The sequence below is a fragment of the Limanda limanda genome, chromosome 14 (assembly GCF_963576545.1).
Source record: "Limanda limanda chromosome 14, fLimLim1.1, whole genome shotgun sequence".
Lineage (NCBI taxonomy): Eukaryota > Metazoa > Chordata > Actinopteri > Pleuronectiformes > Pleuronectidae > Limanda > Limanda limanda.
Window position 1 is genome coordinate 20584457 of NC_083649.1, and position 21740 is coordinate 20606196.

The window sequence follows — 21740 nt, forward strand, 5'->3', positions numbered from 1 at the left end:
CCTTATTCCGTCATTCATATGTATATTATCACCTCATAAATCTCATGAGAGCAGTTTTAGTATGTCAAATATTGTAATATTTGGTTTAAACCAATGAATATAGTGAATATAATTGATTTAGTATATTACTGGTTTTAGACCATGGCTAAATCAGCAAACTCTCCCAAGATTAGCTGTTACGCTACAACCGCTCCCCACCTCCAGCAGCTCCCTGTGACGACTCTGTCAAAGATGTCCCTCTGACACGCCTCCCTATGTAAATTCCAGGTGAGTTCCCTGCCCTGTCAGCCCTCTCTCAGCCAGCCTGCCTCTCCCTGCCCTGTGTGCCGCTGCTGCTGCTGCTGCTGCTGCTGTTCCCTGACCTTCCTACCTGTGCTTGGCTTGGTGTTGCTGTTTCAGCCTGACTCCGTCTGTCTTTCCATACGCTGGCTGACTGTACTCTCAGGGACCGTCTGTCTTTACCCTCTTTCGATTTGCTTTGCCTGGTCCTTCTAAACCTTCCATTCGAGTAGAAGTATTTGGTGCCCCCTGCTGTTCTTTGAATGAATAACCCTTCTACCTTTTGTGGTTAAATAGCAGGATGGTCTGCACGGCATGACTGGATTTAACTCATGCTATGCATCATCTGCTGCAGATAAATTTGTATATTTGACTTTATTAGTCAAATAAGGTCTGCATGGAGCAGTTAAAAAAATTGTCCAACAGCCCAATGGTCTGCATTTCATAACAACGACATTCAGAAGAAATTACAAGTTTTGCTGCACATGTACATCTGCACATGTTTAATACAGTCTTCATAGAGTAATTGTATACAGAAGTTCATCTTCCTCCTTTTTTGTTTTTCAGAATAAGCACCGGAGCCACTTTTGAAACCAAGACGGCAGTAGAGGGGCACTAGAGAAGTGCCCTCCACCTCTGCACCAAGTGAAGACAGTGTTATTGTTGCACTTTTAAGCTTTTTGTGTTATTCAAAATGTAAAGTGGTGAACAAGCGAGTCATCAGATGCAGTACCCAAGCAAGACTCTCATGACACAGAGTCTGGTTTCCATTACTCCGCGTCTTTACATTTTTGGAACCTTCTGAGTAATAATGTGTTCTGTGGTATTCTTTCTCGATGAATGTACTCTTATTGTTTGTTATTTTCTTGACTCGTGCTGAATAAAAGTCCCTTTGTTTGAGAGACTCTCCTTTTGCAAAGTAGATTTGTGCCTTTTAGAGAGTTGAGGGGAGAGAAGTGTGTGACCTGTTACAAAAAGTACCATGTGAAAAATAGAGTAAACAATACTATTCAGCCAGTATGACACAGTTAAGATTCCGAAGGCAGACTAATACCATCAGAAAATACACACGTCAAGACAAGAGCAAAGCAAGAGGATTGAAAGTGATTTTATCTACATCAAAGTGGCATATTTTAAGCAGTCAAATACTTTAACTTTGAGCTCTGTTTACTTTAAAACTTGTGATATAAAAAACAAACAAAATGTGACCATTCTAAGACCTACGTTTGGTTTTGGCTCTGTTGTTGGAATTGAAAACTGACTTCTGAGTCACATTTAGCCTTTAGATGGCACTATTGAACCATAAACAGGGGACTTCCATGTGGATATACTGGTAATGTCTGCCCTGTTTGTCTGTCTTGTATTTACACAGCAATGCATATCATTGTAACTAGAACAATGTTGATGTTAGCCACGCTGTCAAAATTAGATTTGACAACTGCCACAAACACTGACACCTGTACCTCAGGGTTATTTATCTCCTCACAACAAACATAAGGTTAATGGTCCATTTTAACTCAAAGACCAAGAGACTGTGCTACAGGTTCCTGAAGGGATTGTTTTTATCCTTACAGCAAATGTCAAATCATCAATTAAACTAAATTTTCTATCATTCTACTTTTCAATACCCACAAATTGTAGATGTGTAGATGATGTGATTGATGATAGAATCAACCACTTATCACTTATCCAAACATCAGAGATCACTCAAGGCTCTGGTACTTCTTAATTAGTCGTGATTCACCATGTTCAATATTTACAGTTCTTCTTGAACGTCCTCCTCAGTGTAACAGATATTTGTGATGTCACACGGTTTCATCTTTTCAGCCGAACGCTTACAGAATATGTGTTGTTGTGGTATATTGGCAAACAGTTGTCTCAGGTTTTACTTAAAGTCCAACTTCTATCTCAGATATTCAATTTGTGCATTTTTATTATTAAAAGCCATATTGTTCAGCCAGATATTAAAGCGCTGATGCTCAATCTGCTCTTAAACCATATTTAGAAAAAGAGGAGTTGGGATAGATCATTTTTAAGCCATTCAATGAACAATACAGGGAATGTGCTGTTTATTTATTCTCCAAATAAAGACCCAGAAGCACTTGGTGACTGTTTTTTATGCCTGTGAAAGAGACAGACTAGTGTGTTGTACATCTGTTTGACTTTTGTTCATTAGGTCAATGAATAAATGAAATTGCACCAGTCCAACTGTGGTTTTGTCTCTCTGTCTACACTCTTTGGAGGTGAGGTCAACACAGAAAGTCCTCACTTGTCATTGACTCCTCATTCATCACTGATAAAGACCCGCTTATCCCACAGCCTTTGGCCTACAGTCCAATGTTCACCAGGGCTAATGGTAGATGATGATCGATCCATGATTGAATTAGCTCAGATCAGTAAGTGAAGATCAGCTATTTACGATTTACCATAATCACTTGATCCTGTCAATATACTTAAACCCTTTATGTAAACATTCGTCGTAATGAGCAGGTAGTCTTGTAAGAGGAGATGTAAAGGGAGAGATTTCAAAGTCCAAACCTCGCCAGTGCACATGCTGTTGTTTTCCATTGAATGTATTGTATCTGTCTACACAGCAACCAATTCATTTTGTCTGTTAGGTTCCAAAGTGAAGAGGGGAGAGGGTCCGACTCTGATAGCAGCCGTCACTGGTGTGGCATCTCCATGATCCCGACCACGCCCTCCGACGCCAGTGGAGATGCAGAATCAGATCCCGGAGCTACGGTCAAATCCCTCATTAAGTCCTTTGATACTGTCGGACAGAGTGAGCACTGAGCACCGAGCACCTCTCCTCACACACACAGACAACACACACTCTTTTCTGGGAGTCCCACTGCAGCAGTTTAACTATAGAGAACAGCTGGTGAGATATCCAGTGTGGAGATCTGTCACTTCTCTGGAACACAGTTCTGTGTAATGGTGTTGAACTGTGTGGCCTTAAACGACCACAGGCAGGTTTGAGAGTCATTTCTGTTTCGGTCAGTAGAACCAGTAGAGCCTATGTGTTTGAAAAAAACTGCTCAAGATGAACTATTTAATTTTTATTTTTTGAATTATAGCTCCACTGTTTAAATGGTTGCTCTGGTGAATGTGTCTTATTCAGTTCAATATGTATCATATAATAAATTATACTATAATTATTAACATTATAATTAATAAAAAATACTACAAATTATGTGGAGCTAGTTTTGATAATGGTTTAGCTCACTTTGACACTCGAGTGATTTTTTAGAATTTAGAATAGCCTTCAATTATACACTAGCCACTTTTTGTAAGTACACCCTTACAATCTAATTCAATCCTGTCGGTCATAAAGTTTTGGTTTTGGTTACATCAATTTTTTTTTAGAATTGATTTGTAATTCTTTATGAGTTCATAGTTAAAGGTGGCACATATTGTTTTGAGGTGTTTAAATTTGATGTCCTTCCCATTTACACACAGGAGGGGGCAGAATATTACAAATACTTTTCACTATAATGCAGTTAAGTACAACATCAGCACTAATTGTGAATTAAGTGTTAAAACGATTGAGTTAACACAAAAGTACACTAACGACAGAACATCTGTATTAGATTACATTAAAATTAAATGTCAACAATACTTGATAGTGTTTAGTAGTATATTGACAAAGATTTAGTGAATCATTCTCTGCTGTAGGCCTTGTTTTTCCACTTTGTTTTTTTAATTTCAGTAATATCGTGGGCTGTACTAAAGACAGATGTTACAATCATTTTTTAATGACCTTATTCATTTACTTCTACAGTTGTAAAAAGAAGCTTTAATTGTTTTCTGTACTGGAGTAATGGTGCCCTTCCTCTGTAATCTATACAAAGCTGCTATACACTATCTGTCTTCTCTGTGGCATTGAGTCTCTGAATTAATGGGTTAATTATTAACTTGAGGCTCTTTGATAGAGAAATCAATTAGTATTTCATTTGTTTTGGTCTCTTAGATGGACCAGCTCACACAGTTCAAATGCATTCCTCCCCAAGAAGCCCACTGAGCGGGATTCCTGTCCGCACCGCCCCTGCTGCTGCCGTCTCCCCCATCCAGGTATACACCACGACATGTTCCTTAAAAAAATGGAAACCCCTCAGTGCATGTGAAGATGTTTGTGACCCTCTCTTCTGTTCCTGTAGAGACACTCGTACATAAAGCCCCTGTCAAAGATGTTGGAAAAAAGAATCAATCAGGGAGAATTCTCTCATCCTCACGGTACGTTACACACAGATGGTTTATAGGTGTTCAATTCACTTGTCTATCCATATTTCATTTAGCACAAACTAAGGGCCTCACATTCTGCTTTTATGTTAGAGCACAGCCAGCCAAAGTACTGCTATGAGTCAGTGCTTTTACAAATTATATAAAGCTGACATGTCCAATGTAATTAGTCTGTAAACACAGTAAAAGGAAGAGGAAGAAGACAGAGGCCCTTGGGTAGATTCATTTAGTTTGAAACTAAAGGTACTGCTTATTCTCAGTCAGGAGGGTAGATTTGAAAAAAGTAACATTTATCATTTCGTAAATTATATGAATGAATTTTCTCCAAATTTACATTTATTGGAAATCCTTTACCTGGGCTATCTGTTGGACTATGGTATTTTATATTTGTAGGATCTATATTAGAATACATATTATAAAATTTTCTATTTCATTTTTTCCCAGGGTTTTTTTATATGATCTATTTTTGGAAATTGGATGCTTCACCCAAACATATGTTGCAGTCTAACTTTACTCCTATGTGAATTACTTTACCGGGTGATGTGTCAGATGTTCTTTATAAAGTAAATTATGATCCCTGTGTTTCTGACTCACTCCTCACATTCTTCTTTGTTGTGCCTCCCTCCCTGTTTGGGCATTCTTCAATTCCCTCAGACAAGTTGTCGGGCTGCGGCGAAGACATGAAACCTAATAGCCTTATGAGGAAGAGCCCTTCCCTGGAGTCCGTCATTAAAGCTCCAATCTCCTTCAGCAGCCGCACAGCATCCTTCAGCTACAACCGAGGCAACAGCAAGCTCAGGTGGGCTTTTCCTCTCATCTTGTCTGATAGTTCCAGTTGTTGAGCTGTGCAAGTCTCAGCGTATTAGTATTAATCAAACATGCTTCGGACTTCTGGTGAATTGAACGTCATTTTCCCAAACAGCACCACTCCTCTCTATGTAAACTCAAAAAAATCATTGAGTAAGTTGTACTTCCTGCACCTGTACCAGGTCGCACGCGAGGTAGATTACTCAGGCTCGCATTAATGTGTTGTCACAGAGAGACAAAGTTATTTTAAGCAGTCAGAGACTTGTCCATTGCAGAGGACAACACCCTCATCTTCAGCTAAGACACTATTTACATTAGTAAGCTCCACTCTCCACTGCAGTTGGTGCAAATACTGTATAAGTGCCACCAGCAGCGATACACTTTTAACGATCACACATTCACACACATATGTTACGCTCTTGCGTTACATATATTTGCGTGTTATAGAGGTAAAAGACGTTTTTCATCATGTTGCAGACCGTCTCTCTCAAACAGCAGTTTAGCAGCCGTACATTCAAGTGTTTGTTAGTGTATTTGTGTTTTAGTGTTATGGCACAGCTACTCTGTCACTGCCTCTGCCTTGTTAATTGAACAGGGCCTAGCTGCCTCTGGCCGTCGGTGCACGTTGAGTGTTTAGCATTCTCAGAGTGATGATCGTGTCTGGTGCTGCTCCCATACGCTCAGCTTCAAAACAAACCCCCGGGAGCAGACCCTTTAAATAACACCCAAGATGGGCCTTAGACCAATCTGATGTATCACTGGTAATCTCTATGTGTCTTTTGATTAGGCAGTAAGTATACTGTGTATAGATATTAGAGCATGAGCCAAGAGTTTATATATTAGCTGTTTATTGTTAGCTTCACACAAATATGAAGTTCACTCATTATCTACTCACCACTAAGCAGAAGTGGGGGGGGGGGGGGGGTGGTTCTCATGGACACACCGGAAAACCGCACACACTCCCATCGCTACGTCCACTAGCATCTACTTTGAGTATTGGACTTTTAGGCCTGATCACTGCATTAGGTATTAGGCTACACTCTGCAAGTAGGTTTACATTTAATACTTGATGTAAATTTGGATTTAACTTTCTTTTACTCAATCAGAAACTTTAAAATCCTACTTTTATTTTAACTTAAGTAGATTTTTATCGTTTTGTTTGTACTTTCTCAGGGGATATCAAACACTGCACCTCTCATATACTGTTGAATGACATGCTGAAACTGTCCCTCTCTCTCTATGCCACTGCGGTTTGTGCACACTGGTGACAGTGTGGAAAGAAAGGACCCCTTGGCTGCACTGGCGCGGGAGTACGGCGGATCTAAGAGAAACGCTCTACTGAAGTGGTGCCAGAAGAAAACACAAGGCTATCCGGTAGGGATCAGAGGCCAGAGACCTCTCTCAGATACAAGGCAGGCTCCATTCACTTTCACACCCTGTTTTTCTCTCAGCATCCTTGTGCGACAGTTATATTTTAGTCTCACGCTCCTCAGGTTCTCATTTGAAAGTTCTCCCCCTGTTTTGATTGCAAAGATGCAATATTGGTGTGTCACTGCCCTCAGGTTCACGAGGTATTTTATTTGGTCAGCCATCTCTGAGGTGTTAGACTATAGTGGCACATTACTGTGTTTGCAGACCCGCCATTCAGCCAGCGGTCATCTCACTGGACACACAAACTGTGCTACAGAGGTAATGGAAACAATGAAGCAAAGCGCTCAGTGTCGTATACAAGCTGGATTTATGCATGTGTGTATTTTTATAGCCCGCCATGTTTTAAGGCATGCCCCTTTGTTTATGCATTGTTTTTCTGTTGTGTTCCCATCTGTGTTGCCTGTGTCCATGGAGCCAAATGCTGACAATCACCTGGCTTAGCTGCTCTTCTTATATCTGTTATTACATATGTTTTATGGAGCACATTTAACACAGTGGGATGAGAGATTTGCCAATGTAATCATCATGTTTGTGTGCCAGTTAGCTAATGCTAAAACCCTTACCAGGAGGCCGGCTGGTCACAGGCTGCTAACTCTACATTATCTTCAACTCTCTCAATGCTCTGGTAGAAGATCGACAAGTGTTTCTCTCCTGTTTAGGCTCAGTCTAAACGCCACAAAGCTGTACCTCGACCAAGTATGAACGATGATAACTGCTCAAAATAGACCTGACCTCCCCGCTGGTAAATGGTCTGAATAATTGGATGAGCCGTCCGATCAATAGATCCTATTTCTCAGGTGCAGCGCTGCTCGGTGAACTTTGAGTCACCCTCTAATTATCTCTGGTCGGATGTTTGAATGGTCACACGGCGCATTTGTTGGTAAAATACAAAAAACTGATCCTCTGTGATGGAAACATCTGAGCAGATCAGATAACATTGCTGCTGAATAACAGAAAGTCTGATGAGCTGTTTGATAAGATGCTGGATGTGTGTACAGGGCACTGTTGCTCAAATTGTTTTAACATGAGTGCAACGTTGCGATAATATGAGTGTGTATAAAGACGCCGGTGTGATGGAAGGTCTCTGCTTTATTTTATGATGTCTGCCAATGTCCATCAGCAGCTAGGTGCTTATTTGAGAGAGTTGGGATCAATTTTCAAGTTGCTATTGATGAAGTGTGATGAAGAATTATAGATATAAGATTTATTGATTTATAGGTATAAGACAAAAGGCAGACAATTTCAAATGTTGACACTTGTAATTGTAAATTAATGAAGCTTATTGAAAATAAAAAGTGCAGCACATACTATTACAGTATTCTATACACATTTTTAAGACAACAATTTCTATTACACAAACACAGCCAGTCTGATGTCTTCCTGTTGTGTAAGTGTATGACCTAGGTCAATGCACAAGTGATTGATCAAAGTAATATCAAATTGTAAAAATACTCTATAAACAATAGATAGTCCTGCGTTTTCCCAGAATATAATATTAACAGAATTTCACATTTTCAAACTAGAGAGATGCTGGTAGCAAATTATTCACTCTGCAAAACCTCCCATTCACACTAAGTGTTACATCATTGTAGATTTCAGGGCCAAATATGTAATGAACATTTGAATGCATCATCTGGTTAAGTCGGAGCCAATTTTAACGACTTTGTGTTGGATATAGTTCCACTCTACACAAAAGTATCACATGTTATGTTACGAGCAGCAAGCAACTTTAACTGTCAAATAAATGTGGCGAAGTGAAAAAGTCCAATGTTTCCGTCTGATGCCAAAGCAAAAAGCATAAATATTTTAGTATATGTTTTACAATTTTCAAACCAAAGTGTTGTACTTGAGTTAAAATACTTAAACTTAAACCCACATGGAATTGCAAATCCCAGTTCAGTTCGGGACAGTGAGTTCCAGCAGCAAAAACAAATCCCTTAACAGAACTGTATTCCCTCTGGTCTGTATTTAACGATGGAACCTATGATCCCCTCTCACAAAGGGTTTACTAAGAGTGTGATTATTTCCAAGTACCAGGAATGCAGTAAGAAGATTTGGCTACTAGTAGTGTTTCGGCCTGTGGCTTAATCACTCCACTCCTGGAGCTGTAGGTTGGAGCTGTGATCCTTTGTGCATTTTCTCCATGTGCTCCTTTTGCCTACCCTGTAATTGGACCTTTTCACACTGTTGAGCGGTTAACCTTAAGAAGTTTATTTTTAGAACGACTGGCACTGCCTCGCACTGTACTGCCTCAGGGGAAATTGATCATGAGGCATTTACATATCGAATCAATATTTATCCCCGCTCAACTTTGTGTTACAAATATGTTCAAAGTTAAGCTTTTGTTTCTATCAAGGGAACAAAGATGTTTTTGGATTTGTCCATCAGACCAATTTACAAAATAACTTCTCAACATTATGTATTACAATAAATATCCTGCACATTTGGTTTAACTTAAGTTTCTCTGCAGAGATTTACAAGATCGGCCACTATTTGCCTCTTGAGCTTTCTCAATCTGCTGGTCAATTCCACTACCTTCCACAGGGATTTATATTTCCGAGAATGCATGGATATGTGCTGTATGTTCGTATGTGTTTGTGTGTGTGAGAAGTATAGTTTCACTTAAACTAAATTAGTTTAAATTAAGCTCCCGGCACCAGAAGACATGTGACCACAGGCCTCTCATGGGAAACTAAGGGAAATGGTTACTGTCAGAAGACGTGTTGAGCTCCATATGTCTATTGAAAGGTCAGGTTGTTACAGCGTGATGAGGCCTCTGTCCACATGCAAGCTGCTAAGTACATGTCTCAGGTCCAGAGGCTCTGACTGACCTGTCATAGGGTTTGTAGCTCCAGGAAAGCACGGTTAGGGTTAGCGAGGATCAGTTTTATCGATACATCTACACACACTCTGCAGTCTCTCTCTTCTCTGCTGTGGACTAAGGTCAACGAGGTAGTAACTCAACACTAATAGGCTCTTTAGTATGGAGTCATATGTCGGCCTCTTCAGTCTGCATAATTAATGGTCACTTTGAAGAGACAGCTTTGACCATCGCTGTTCGCTTTCCATCCCATGTCTCCTTTCCAAATGGCAGAGTCGGGGGAAACAAGCTCTTATATCATGCTCACCTGCTGCCAGCACAGAGCCAGAGGAGCCGCTGCGTGTGAGGCGAGAACAAAGCCGATGGGAGGGTCAGCCCCGTGCCAGTTGTTATTACAGTCCTATTGTTGTCGGACCTTTTGCTCGAACAGCAGCCTAATTAAAGTGAAACAGAAAACGGGAGCTATTGTAAGCATGTCGGGTGATTATGTGATGTTTAGGTGCAAATAGCTGCCGGAGGCACAGTAAATCTGTGTGATTACAGCTGACTGGAAGCCAGATGTCCTGTTTACTGTGATCAATAGAGGAATGAGGACCCAAATGGAGCTTATGTTCACCTTAATTATTGTTTCATATGAGCTTCCGTGGCTCTGCAAATTAAAGCTTTTGCGTTTTTAATGAATATAGATGACATTGAAAGGCGTTGCCATGGCCTACGTGCCTCAAGTCATGGATCCAGCTGAGCTGCGAGAGCGTGTGCGCATGTGCTGGTGTGATCCTGTGTCTGCTAGATGGATTGGGTTTCTGGATAGACTGTGACCGTTAACACTGCTAGAGGAAGAAAAGAAGCAAAGGGAAAACAAGGCAAATGGAAGGCAAGTAAACACACACAGAGTAGGACAGCCGTGCTGTCACCATGGAGAGGAGCCCTTAAACCCCAGAGGGGAAAAGGAGAGAGTGAAGGGGTGTGTTTACCCACCATGCACTGGTGCTTGGAGCCGCTCATTACCTGAACTGTGGTAAACTCTGAGGGGAGGACGAGACATGAGCCCAGACAGACTTCGTCACACCTCAAATGTCAGATTCTGGGAAGCGTAGATCGATCAGTGAAGACCTTAAGCTGGTTCTGATTGACTCTGCCCTGTGGGAGAGACTGAAGGGGCCTCTCACCGGAAATTAGCATCGCACGTCAGCAGCCAGCTGGACTCGAACCTGAAACACAAAGATGCGACTTCTGTTGCTTTGGTCTTCAAGTGCTGTTATGTGTTTTCAGCTGTGTCTTCCTGCTCTGCATTTTAAAGTCATTACATTGATTCGATTTTGTGTTTGGACTGCAAAACCAGCTGGACCATTTTCCAAATTTTTTGGTTTTTAGTTGATATGTTATATTTCTGCCAAAAATGTTCACTTAAATGTATTCTATGAATCAATCTTCATTTCAACACAGCTGTTGTCCCATGTTAAGAAGGGTTTCTATAAGTTTCCATTTTTGGCAACACTCAAACCTCCTCCTGTATATTTATTTATCAGGCGTTTTGATGTCTTAATTTAGGACTGCTGGGGACACTTTTTTTCTCAATTAACCAAAGAAGCCAAACAAAAATAAATGTGCTGTTTGTTCAACATGGGAACAATGAGCAAAGGCTCTGAGCATGAGGCTCAACTGGGCCTGACAGAGCACAGCTCATCCGGTCTACGTCTGGGAAACACACACACACACTCACACACACACATATTCACAAAACCCATTGAAGAAAGAGGATTGGACCTCCAGGGGAGTGTGGAATGGAGGTCAGACATCGAGGAGGGGAAGAGACTTGGAAATCAAAGAATAGCCATTACTCTACGTCTACCGTCTAATAATGTGGTATCATCTGTGTGAAATAAGAGATTAGTCACTGCAGCTGAAATAATGGACTATCTTGCAAATAATCAGACTTCCTAAATTCTGATCATGATGTACACGTCAAACCAGGAAAAGAATTTGAGAACAAAAAAACGTTGAGGCTCATTCAGCTTATGTAAAAGAAATCACAGTGAGGAACATTGACACTGGGTAAGTGAATGTGCTAAGTGGATATTAAATTCTCAGTTATAACAATTGGAGGAAATTATGTATTGTCCAGTTAAAGTCACAGAAATACCAACTTTTCTTTGAATAAGATGAGCAGATTGAAATCATGTACAGTCCAGGAAGTGTTGAGGACGAGCTTTAGACAAGCGGAGCTAAAGTCATAAAATTACTGGGATAAATGAAATGACTGGTGCAGGTGTCAAACTGACTGACTATGTTCAGGGCTATGATATAAAAAAATTGTTTGTAGTCGTAGCAGTTTACCATCACAGCTTGGTACACTGTACAAGATAATACCGATACTTACTCATATCACATCAGTGTTCCTTGCTCATTTCCAAACATCCAGTTGATTCAAACTTATGTAACATGAGTAAACTGGAGTAAGAGGAAGTAAAATTGCCTTGTCAGATTTTATAGTTTAGTTAATGATAATACATTGCATATGAAGGGGAGAGTACCAAGCTGAGTGCAAAAGACGCTTTATTAGATCTTATACTGCAACAAGGACATCAATGATAAACAAACCTCTTATATAGTCAGAATAATCATATTCATATGGGCTCAGAGAGGTGAACATTTCAATCAAAGACACATTTATCACAATCCATCTGCACAGTTGCTCTGAGCGCTCGTGAGGCCTCATGTGACCTGTGTCGTCTGCCACACACTTCATCTTCTCCTATGTGTGAAGGGAGTCCATTAAATGGTATGTAGATGCTACCGGGTCGATGGAGAGCAGCTCTCTCCAGCTGCACCAGCTCTGTGACCTCTCCTTTTTGCCCCGTCTTTTTCTCCGTACTCCTGCCTGCCAGGACTTTTCAGTCATTGCTCGTAACTGTGACTCATTGCAAAACCTACGAGGGCGTCAACCCCCCCTCTCTCCCCTCTACTCTTTCGTTCTTTGTCTTTTCAGTTATGACTGTCTTTTCTAGTTTTAGTCGTCCCCTCCGTGCTTGTTTGCTTTCCCTCTTCCCTCATTTGTACGAGCGTTTTTTTTGTGGTTGTCCGTGCGATCTATGCCAACATACGTACAGACATACATACTCTGGTGAGCTGGATACCTCCAGAATGCCATCAGACATTTTTGGCTATTACTTTAATATTTAGAAGCTAATCATGCCAACATTTTTAAAAGGTAAAATTTTGGTAAACAGGTAAAACAGGTAAAATAATTAATTGATTGCATTTTATCCAACTTGTGACATCAAGATGCTTTGAAAAGACTCTTTATCTGGTCAATATTCAACAGAAGAGGAGATTGTGACCATATGTCCTGCAACGTGACTGGTTGGCATTGTTCACTTGTTTATACCGCCAATAAAGTTGTGTTTTTGCCCTCTTGTTGGATTGTTGGTTGTTTTTCACGTTTGTCAGCAGGAAAACGCAAACTACTGGACTTCAAACTTTAAACTTTTTGTTTTTTAAGCTGTGTTGAGCTTCCCTACTGTAAGAAATTAAATTTTTTACGGCTCTATGTCCTGGGACTTTGGACTGTTGATCTATACAAAACGAAATATTTGGCCCTGGAATATTAATAATCATTAGCTGCAACGCTAGTCATGCTTTCTTTTGCGAAAATATTGCAATAAATCTACACAACTTTCTCCACAACTTTTTCCTCCTGCAGCAGTTTCTACTATATCTGTCATAATTTGTTACCTGCTCTTTTGTGACATAATAAGATGGGTATTTTTTTTAAAAGTTGACTATTTGACTATACGAGTGTGGAGCCCCTACTCTCTCACAGGAACAGCTCAACGTGTGACACATGTCTGCCTTTTGTTAGCTAATGAAAATCTCCAGGTTCATTTTCACCCCTAATTTAACAAGTGATGATATCATAGATCTTATCTGCTTTTCACTTGGACTCAGAACAAAGCAGCCACACGCTCTGCGCAGTTCTCTCGCTCTCTGTACAGTCCCCTGCTTCCCTCATACTCTCTCTCCCCCTGAGCTCTAAAAAGCGACAGCTCGGCCTTTTGTGCCGAGCGAGACTCTTCCTGTCGCTTGATGCTGTGTTTGCTTTTCTGAGCCGGCTCCCAGAGAGCTGTTGTTGTCCGCTGCTGTTTTAGCATTCATGCTTCTCCCTCTCTTTCTGTCCCGAACGAACAGCCAGCCCCCCACCTTCCTCTCCCCACTCCCACCTTGACCTCCAGCATACCTACAGTCCCCTACCTTGCATGTGCTCTTCTCAGACCACCCCAATACCCCCCCACACACAGCCCCTCACAGACAGATAAACAGACTGCCCTCTACGACTCTCTTACCATATTACTTGTCATTGTCTATCTTTGTCTCAGTCCCTCTGGGGTCTTACTGGGGACAAACCCCCTATCACGACCTCTGTGTGTGTGTGCGTGTGTGTGCGTGTGCGTGTGCGTGTGCGTGCGCGTGCGTGTGCGTGTGCGTGTGTCAGTCAGCGTGCACATACATCACAGACACAGTGCTAATAGTGTGGCTGCTGAGCCAGCTCAGAGAGACGGGGGAGTTATGAGAGGAATGCGAGCTGACATGACTGCACAGGTCTGCCCTCCAGACATAATAGAGAGGCAGTGACTGATGGAGAGGAGACTTGGGCGTTCAAAACGCACTTTCAGCTTCTGTTATACCATCAACAACTAATGTGTGTTTGAAGGATTACCTCAGTGCTATTTGCAGGAGACAAATCACTTTTGGTGAGAGATGTGAACCTTTTACTGTTAATTAATGTTCATAGGTATCAAAGTTTGGCTAAAACCACATAATGATTGGTATTTTTTAGCAATTGGTGTTGAGTTGTGGCTGTTTAGGTGACTCTTTGAATCCCAAAGCCTGATTCCAGAATGATGTGGATGTACGTTACTTCAGATGAGGCAGCTGCTCCTTTAAATCCCATTGAGACATTGACAGTTGGCTAAACCCTTTAAAGTCTCATGTAATTCCGCATTTCAACAAATCAGGTACATTAGTGTAATTGATAAGTTTGTGGCTTAAGGTTGAAGGAGATTACTTAAAGGGATAGTTCACCCAAAAATGAAAATTAACTCATTATCTTCTCACCACTATGACACTGAGGGGTGTGTGAAGTGTTTGAGTCCAAGAAACACTTTTGGAGTTTCATTGGTAAACAGCGTTGCAGCCGAATCGAATACAATTAAAGGAAATGGCGACCACTTCTTCAAACGTAACAAAACAGAAAAAAACATGAAATGCCTCCATACTGCTCCTGTGGTGTCATCCAAGTACCAGCAAGCACCCGACATTCTAATTTGACTCAAAACTGTGTCATTTACACCATGTTTTTAGCCTAAATTTACATTTAAGCCCCTTTTCCAGTGTTAAAAAAAACCCACTAACATCTTGCAAAGGGAACGGATACATTCGGCATTCACACCCGGATCAAATGACTCTAGATGGAGTTTTAATCGGCTCTGGCTCTGATCGGCATTGATGGAAATGTGACACCCAAGTGAACTTTCTAAGTGAGGTGAGAGCACTCCTCAGTTTTGGGTGCGATCACGACATTGAACATGAAGCACCTGGGGGGGAAACATTAAAACAAACTCTGCTGGCACCGGGATAGGAGTCATCGCCCTTTTTAGCAGGTTTATCTGGTTTTATAAAACCCACAAATTACTGCTAATTTTGGTGTAAAAGAGGTGTTATACAGCCCATGTTGTACATGCTAAAAAGTACATTTCGGTTGTGAGTAACTTTAATTCACCACAGTCTGAAAAAAAAGACATCAAACACACAACTACATGGCTGAAGTTGACACAATTAACTGAGAGATCACACAGAGATAAGGCACATTTTCACAACAGTGACCAGTAATGACCACAGCCGCCACCAGGTTAGGTCAGGCATGATGGGTGCTTCCTCTCTAAAGTTGATCGGCCTCTCAACCTCGTCATTTTAGGAACTGGCATCAATGACGCCAGAGCAGACGAGTGAAGGCATTCACAAAGAACCTAGCTCAGTGGATATTCATGACTGCAATGACTTTATGCTGTGATTTGTAATTCCTGTCCTCAGGACCCAGAGTTGTTTTCCTGCCCCATCAGGTAGTTAATCACATTTACCTGATGTCACGTGTATGGATCAGTTACTGATTAGATTTATAGAATGAAAATCCGCAGGTCCTCAGGGGGACGGTCGCACACCACTGGCTCAGAGCAACAATCAACAACAAACACACGGCTGCATCCATCTGATTTTTAGCATATCACTGGAGCCAATGCTTTGTATACAGACGCACATCAGACTTAACGCAGTGGTTTATCCCAAATAAGAACTTTCTGTTCCTTTTGAACATCTCAGAAACAAATGCATTAATTTGAGTTTGTTGTTTTTTCCGATCTTTATGCAGTACAACAGGCACATTTTCTCATCTGGACAGACATTACTATGTTCCAAGCTGTGGCTGTTTCGCACATAACCACAGACAATGCCCCAAATTTTATTTTAAGACTTACTTTTATTTAAAGACTTTGGATATCCTTCTTACTGTATAAAGCACATCAGGCCAATTTTTGTTAACCCGCAGAAGTTTCATATTCTAGCTTCAATTTATTTTATCGCATGTTTTGAAATATTAAACAAACTGGATGCATGTCTGCTCTGAGGGCTCAGGGTATTTTTACCTGAACAAAATGGACCTGGACTGTAATACTTTAACTTTCCCACGTTCTGTGGGATTTTAAGTGTTGGGGTCATATGGGGGCCTCGCAGACAAAGCCATGACTCAGTAGTCTCCCTATAGCTTTGAGCCCCATTCCCAAAGCTCATACGAGGGATAACAGAGGAAGACACTGGAAACAACTTATCTGTCCTATGGGGGGCCTGAAACGACAAACAATGGCCTGGAGGAAGTTTTTCCTCCGAGCTTTCGACTCTTATCTGGCCCTAAATATGTTGCATACGGTGTTTGAGGTGACGATGCTCTGTGAATCACATACACACACGAAAACACAACAACAGACTGGACGTGCCGCTCTGCACGTTTGTCACACAGAGGAGAGATCAGAGAGAACATGGGAGGATTAAAGGGGATCTGAGAGAAACATCCTCCTAAGCAGACATTAATGGAGTCTGAAAGACCAAGAACATAGTATGAAAACATAAAATGTTATGGTCACGTTGTTTCCTGTGGTTCTAAGACCAAATGATTATATTTCATGGCCTGTCAATGTTGTCAAGAGGCTATTAACTGAAATTACGGGCACTTTCTACTCATTATCATTGTGTGATATTGATTTTGGGTTGTTCATGACTGTGACCTGAATCGTGCTCATTTCTTTTATAACCCTTTAGAATATCGATGTGACTAACTTCAGCAGCAGTTGGAGTGACGGCCTGGCTTTCTGTGCCCTTCTGCACACGTATCTTCCGGCCCATATCCCTTACCAGGAACTCATCAGTCAAGATAAGGTATAAAACTACGGGAAGACTGCACAGACACAAACTCTCTCTAAATACTATAGACATGACAGCATCCACTCTTCCTGTGGTACATGTAGGCCTCACCAGCATTTACAACACATTTGATACAACATGATTCATGCACTCCATCTCTCTGCTCAGACACCTCAATATATTCCTTACCATTACCATTGACCTCCATATCGAACTACATGGCACACTTACATATTTGGATTCATTCATCAATGGGATGTGACCAAGATATTATCCAAACATCCATAAAATAATAACTTTATTTGCACTTATCTAAACGAGGTTACAAAGTGCTTCACACAAAAGTCCATGACAAAATGAAGAATCGATTGTAATAAAAGATATTCGGTTCATTCCAATTTAAGAGCCAAATCATAACAAAATAAGTACCTTAAGTTTATAGAGAAACCCAACAGTTCCCACAATGAGCAGCACTTTGGCGTCTGTAGAGAGTGAACACTCCCTCATTTAATAATCAGACTTCCTAAATTCTGATCATGATGTACACGTCAAACCAGGAAAAGAATTTGAAAACAAAAAAACGTGGAGGCTAATTCGGCTTGTGTGAAAAAAATGAACAGTGAGGAACATTGACACTGGGTAAGTGAATATGCTAAGTGGACATTAAATTCACTTGTCTTGAATATTCTCAGTTATAACAAAGGGAGGAAATTGTGTATTGTCCAGTTAAAGTCACAGAAATACCATCTTTTCTTTGAATAAGATGAGCAGATTGAAATCATGTACAGTCCAGGAAGTGTTGAGGACAACATTAGACAAGCCGAGCTAAAGTCATAAAATTACTGGTATAAATTAAATGACTGGTGCAGGTGTCAAACTGACTGACTATGTTCAGGGCTATGATATAAAAAAATGACTCCGTGAACCAGACTCCGTGTGAGCGTCCATCTGCCTTGACCGGTTGGGCTGAGCGGAGAAAAATGGGGAAGAGAGGAGAGGTGGGTGGCAAAGAGGGAATAGAAAAGAGAGACAGATGGGGGAGGGGGAGCCTAATCTCATCAGGCAGGGAGGTCCAGAGGCTTGGGGCCCTGACAGAGAAAAGCCCAGAGAAAAGCTGTATGTAAGAACCAGCCCATGTTGAGCTTTAAAAGTCATTCAAATAATCTTAAAATCAATCCTGAATTGATCTGGTAACCAGTGAAGGGACACAAGAATCGGCGTGATATGAGCCCCAGGGCTGTTTTTTGTTCAGATACGAGCAGCCGCTGACACAGCTACAATACGATCTGACTATATTCTTGTGAATGTGTTAATACAAAAACTGACTTCACAAGGATATTTATCTATTAGACCTTGAGCACGAATTGAAAGTAAAGTAACTTTGTGGTCAGCCTCTTGTGCCTCCAGAAAATATCACACATTAATTCACTAACATAAGTTGTTTGTGGAAAATGTGAAACTGTAAGCTATAAAACAAATTCCACTTATGCAGTGTACATCTGAGAGATGCATGTTTGCGATGAGGGGAAAAAAAACCCCCACAAGGCTTTGAAGCCATTTTGCTAGGCGTCATTTCTTCCACCAATAAGCTGCACAATAAAGACCTTCTTTATGAAGTATACATTTGACAGTTCCAGCCCAAGGATTATTTATGAAGTCAGCACATGTTAGTCACACTGAAAGAGATCCTCGGCACAGTGCAGTTGCTTTAGCTTTGTGATGACTCCTCTGTAGTGTGGAAGTGTATGTTGTATATACAGTGACTCTGCAAACAATATGGTTCCTCTCTGGGGATCGCGGTGCTTTCACTCGCTACAATAGACCCTACAACACCGCCGACCGGGCCGGACGCATCTTATGTGACACATTAGTCATGTGTGCCTCCGCTCACGCTCGTGTTGGTCGTGAGCGTGTAACATTAAGCTAATGACAGAGACATCGTGTGGCTCTTCTCTCCGAATAATTCAATAGACGTGTGTTTGCCTTCATAACTTGCTGCGTGATTTAGCCAGTCTGTTCCTATTATAATCCTTCCAATAAACCCATCACTGCCCTTCTTTATCATTTATCACAGATGTTTTCAAGAAAAGTTAGGATTGAAATTCAGTAGTCTGCAGCTGCAGAGCAGATTATTATCAGGGATTTATTATTTATTTGTTCCCTATTCTAGCTGTGTTGATGTCTAGAGGCAGTAATTATGACGGACTGGTTGTGAGAGTCACGATTAGCGACTCAGGGACCTGAACTCACATTCATAAACTTCACAAATATTATTGAGTTCAGGTTTCTATCAACTGCAACAGTTTGTTTTACTATAGTATTATTGTTATTATTTTAAGTTGCGGAATATCACTTATTTTCTTTGAAATAATGATTGCGACAAACTCCACAGTCCCATAAGGAGAATTAGGTCAAAATCTGGGATTTCATTCATGGGGATATTGGTTAGGTCACAGACAGGTCTGAGATATTGTCCAGCATAGTGTTACCAAGTGTTTTTATTTTTTTTCAGGTCCGGAATCTAACCCTGGCTTTCCAGGCAGCTGAGAGCATTGGCATCAAACCCTCCCTGGTGAGCTGAACTGCCACAGACCCCCCACACACAACCACACAGATAACACACAGGAACCATTTGATTAGACAAATTGGAAACAGTACACTTGGATTCTGTAAACTATCAGGATGCAAGGCTTCAGAACGGAACTGCTCTACAACCTCCTTATTGGACCATCTCTCCCACTGACAGTCCGGAGCTATATTCTGTCATATCAATTACTGAGTCCTGCATTGGTGATCTGCCTCCAGCCTGTGCTCCAGCACCGCACACTGGTAATCTGCAACAGGAAAAACCAACCTATTACATATTTCAGATGTGAATTGACGTTCATTTGTTGAGTTAGTTTGTGAAAACATTAATTGCTCTCCTCTGAAATGGGTTTGCGTAAAAACCAAAACCTCAAGTATTCCGCCTCTGTGAGCACTTCCATTTTTAACATGGCATGAACAAAGTCACGTTCACATATTTTCCTGTGAAGCAGTGCAACAAGTATTTAAGGATTTAAGGATTTTTTCACCCACTAACATTCTATTGGCATGTTAGATAAGAAAGAGGTGCAACTTATAAGATTGTACATAGGGCTGGGTTTCGTTTCAATTTGATCGATTCCGATCCCATTTCTGCTTATCGATTCCGGTTACTTCGGCTTTTTAGTATATTCCATGTCCCATCCACTAATATGGAGGAGGCATGATTTATGGTCAGTTGTGCCTCCAGCCTCCAGGTCGGCAGATGTTTTGGGTTCTCTTTTGGGGAGCTGTCCATCTTCATAGCAGACTTTGGTTGTATCGTATTTGTTTAATCCACATAAGTCAGAGGAATAACGAGGCAGAGTTAGTGCATTTATGTATTTATAATATATAATATCATTAACAACATTTATCAATATTACCAGTGGCTCTTTGAGTTAAAGGCTAATCTCAGAATGCTCAAAATCACTATGATAACACTGCTAAAACATTGCTAGTTGAGGTTTAGCAGGTATAATGTGAACCATGCTCACCACCTTGTTAGGATGCTGATTAGCACTAAATACTAATTACATTTTTCACCTGATAAGAGCAGTATAAAACCTTGTTTTCACAACTGCACATATTCTTTTAAATAAAATCTAAATATATTTAAAATCGTCTCCAACCACGCGCCCTTCGTTTTACAAATTATTTCTGGCCCGATGAGAACACAAAAACTTCAATAAAATGCTTGAACAAGCTTCACGATCAAGTAGGTGGCAATAAAGTCCACATCAACAGCTTATTCTCATTTGGCTGCAGTAACTTCAAAAACCAAAACAGTAGTAGCTTGTTATGTTTAAGTCATATCTTTGCTCATAAGATGGGGGTGAGGCAGGTGTCTGTGAATGTGGTGCAATGATGCTAAATGTCGCTGCAAACTTGAAATAACACCTGGCAGTGCAAACCAAACGTAGAGAAACCGCTATATAACGCTATTGTTGTTATTGCTGGCATATGCTCATCACGCAAGGCAACAGTGGGCGTGCGGGATGTAAACTGTGACCTCACTGTTTCACCAATGTTTTAGTGACTGTAACAATACCCAAAACATGTTAAACTTTGCTCGACAAAATTGTGTTCTTGTAAGAAGCTGATTGAGGAAAACAACTTCGTAGGCTATTTAAAGTCATTCTTTGAATCTGATGCAATTCTTCAGTTAAATCAGGTGATGTTTTGGGATCAAACTTAATCATCGTGTTTGGGTCACGAATGTTACAGTCGCAGTTCCTGACTCATCTGTCTCATTTAAAACATTCACTTCTCTGCCTGCAGGTCATAGTTGTCATGCAAACACATCATCACGAAAATGCACACAGGCCTTTGTGTTTTTTAAATACTTTCCTGCTTTTTTAAAGGCCGAGTAAAGTGCTGTATATGTCAATAAGTGATTATTAAAACATAGGAAAAGAATGGTAACTATGTAGTACTGAATTGTGAAGTTTGACCGTGTTACAACATTCCTTGGTTCCAGAGCTTTATAAAAGTCAGAGAAGGGGACCGCACGACGTCATCATAACTTTTATTGGTCGACATGCATGACCCCCAAACTATATAATACTGCACTGAAGCATCAATGGTTCTGTCTGGCTGCAGTTGTGCTGGTCACACAGGCAGCAGGTCT

At 40.9% G+C, this 21740-nt stretch overlaps 1 protein-coding gene across 1 annotated transcript in view; it reads left to right on the forward strand.

Annotated features, from left to right (window-relative positions):
* specc1 (sperm antigen with calponin homology and coiled-coil domains 1) overlaps positions 1-21740 on the forward strand; it is a 58445-nt gene that overhangs the window by 34214 nt on the left and 2491 nt on the right. The window contains exons 8-14 of the mRNA XM_061085781.1: positions 2898-3061; positions 4250-4350; positions 4437-4512; positions 5173-5317; positions 6597-6699; positions 16946-17062; positions 19560-19619. Of these exons, the coding sequence (XP_060941764.1) occupies positions 2898-3061; positions 4250-4350; positions 4437-4512; positions 5173-5317; positions 6597-6699; positions 16946-17062; positions 19560-19619 (766 nt within the window). The remainder of the gene's footprint in view (positions 1-2897; positions 3062-4249; positions 4351-4436; positions 4513-5172; positions 5318-6596; positions 6700-16945; positions 17063-19559; positions 19620-21740) is intronic.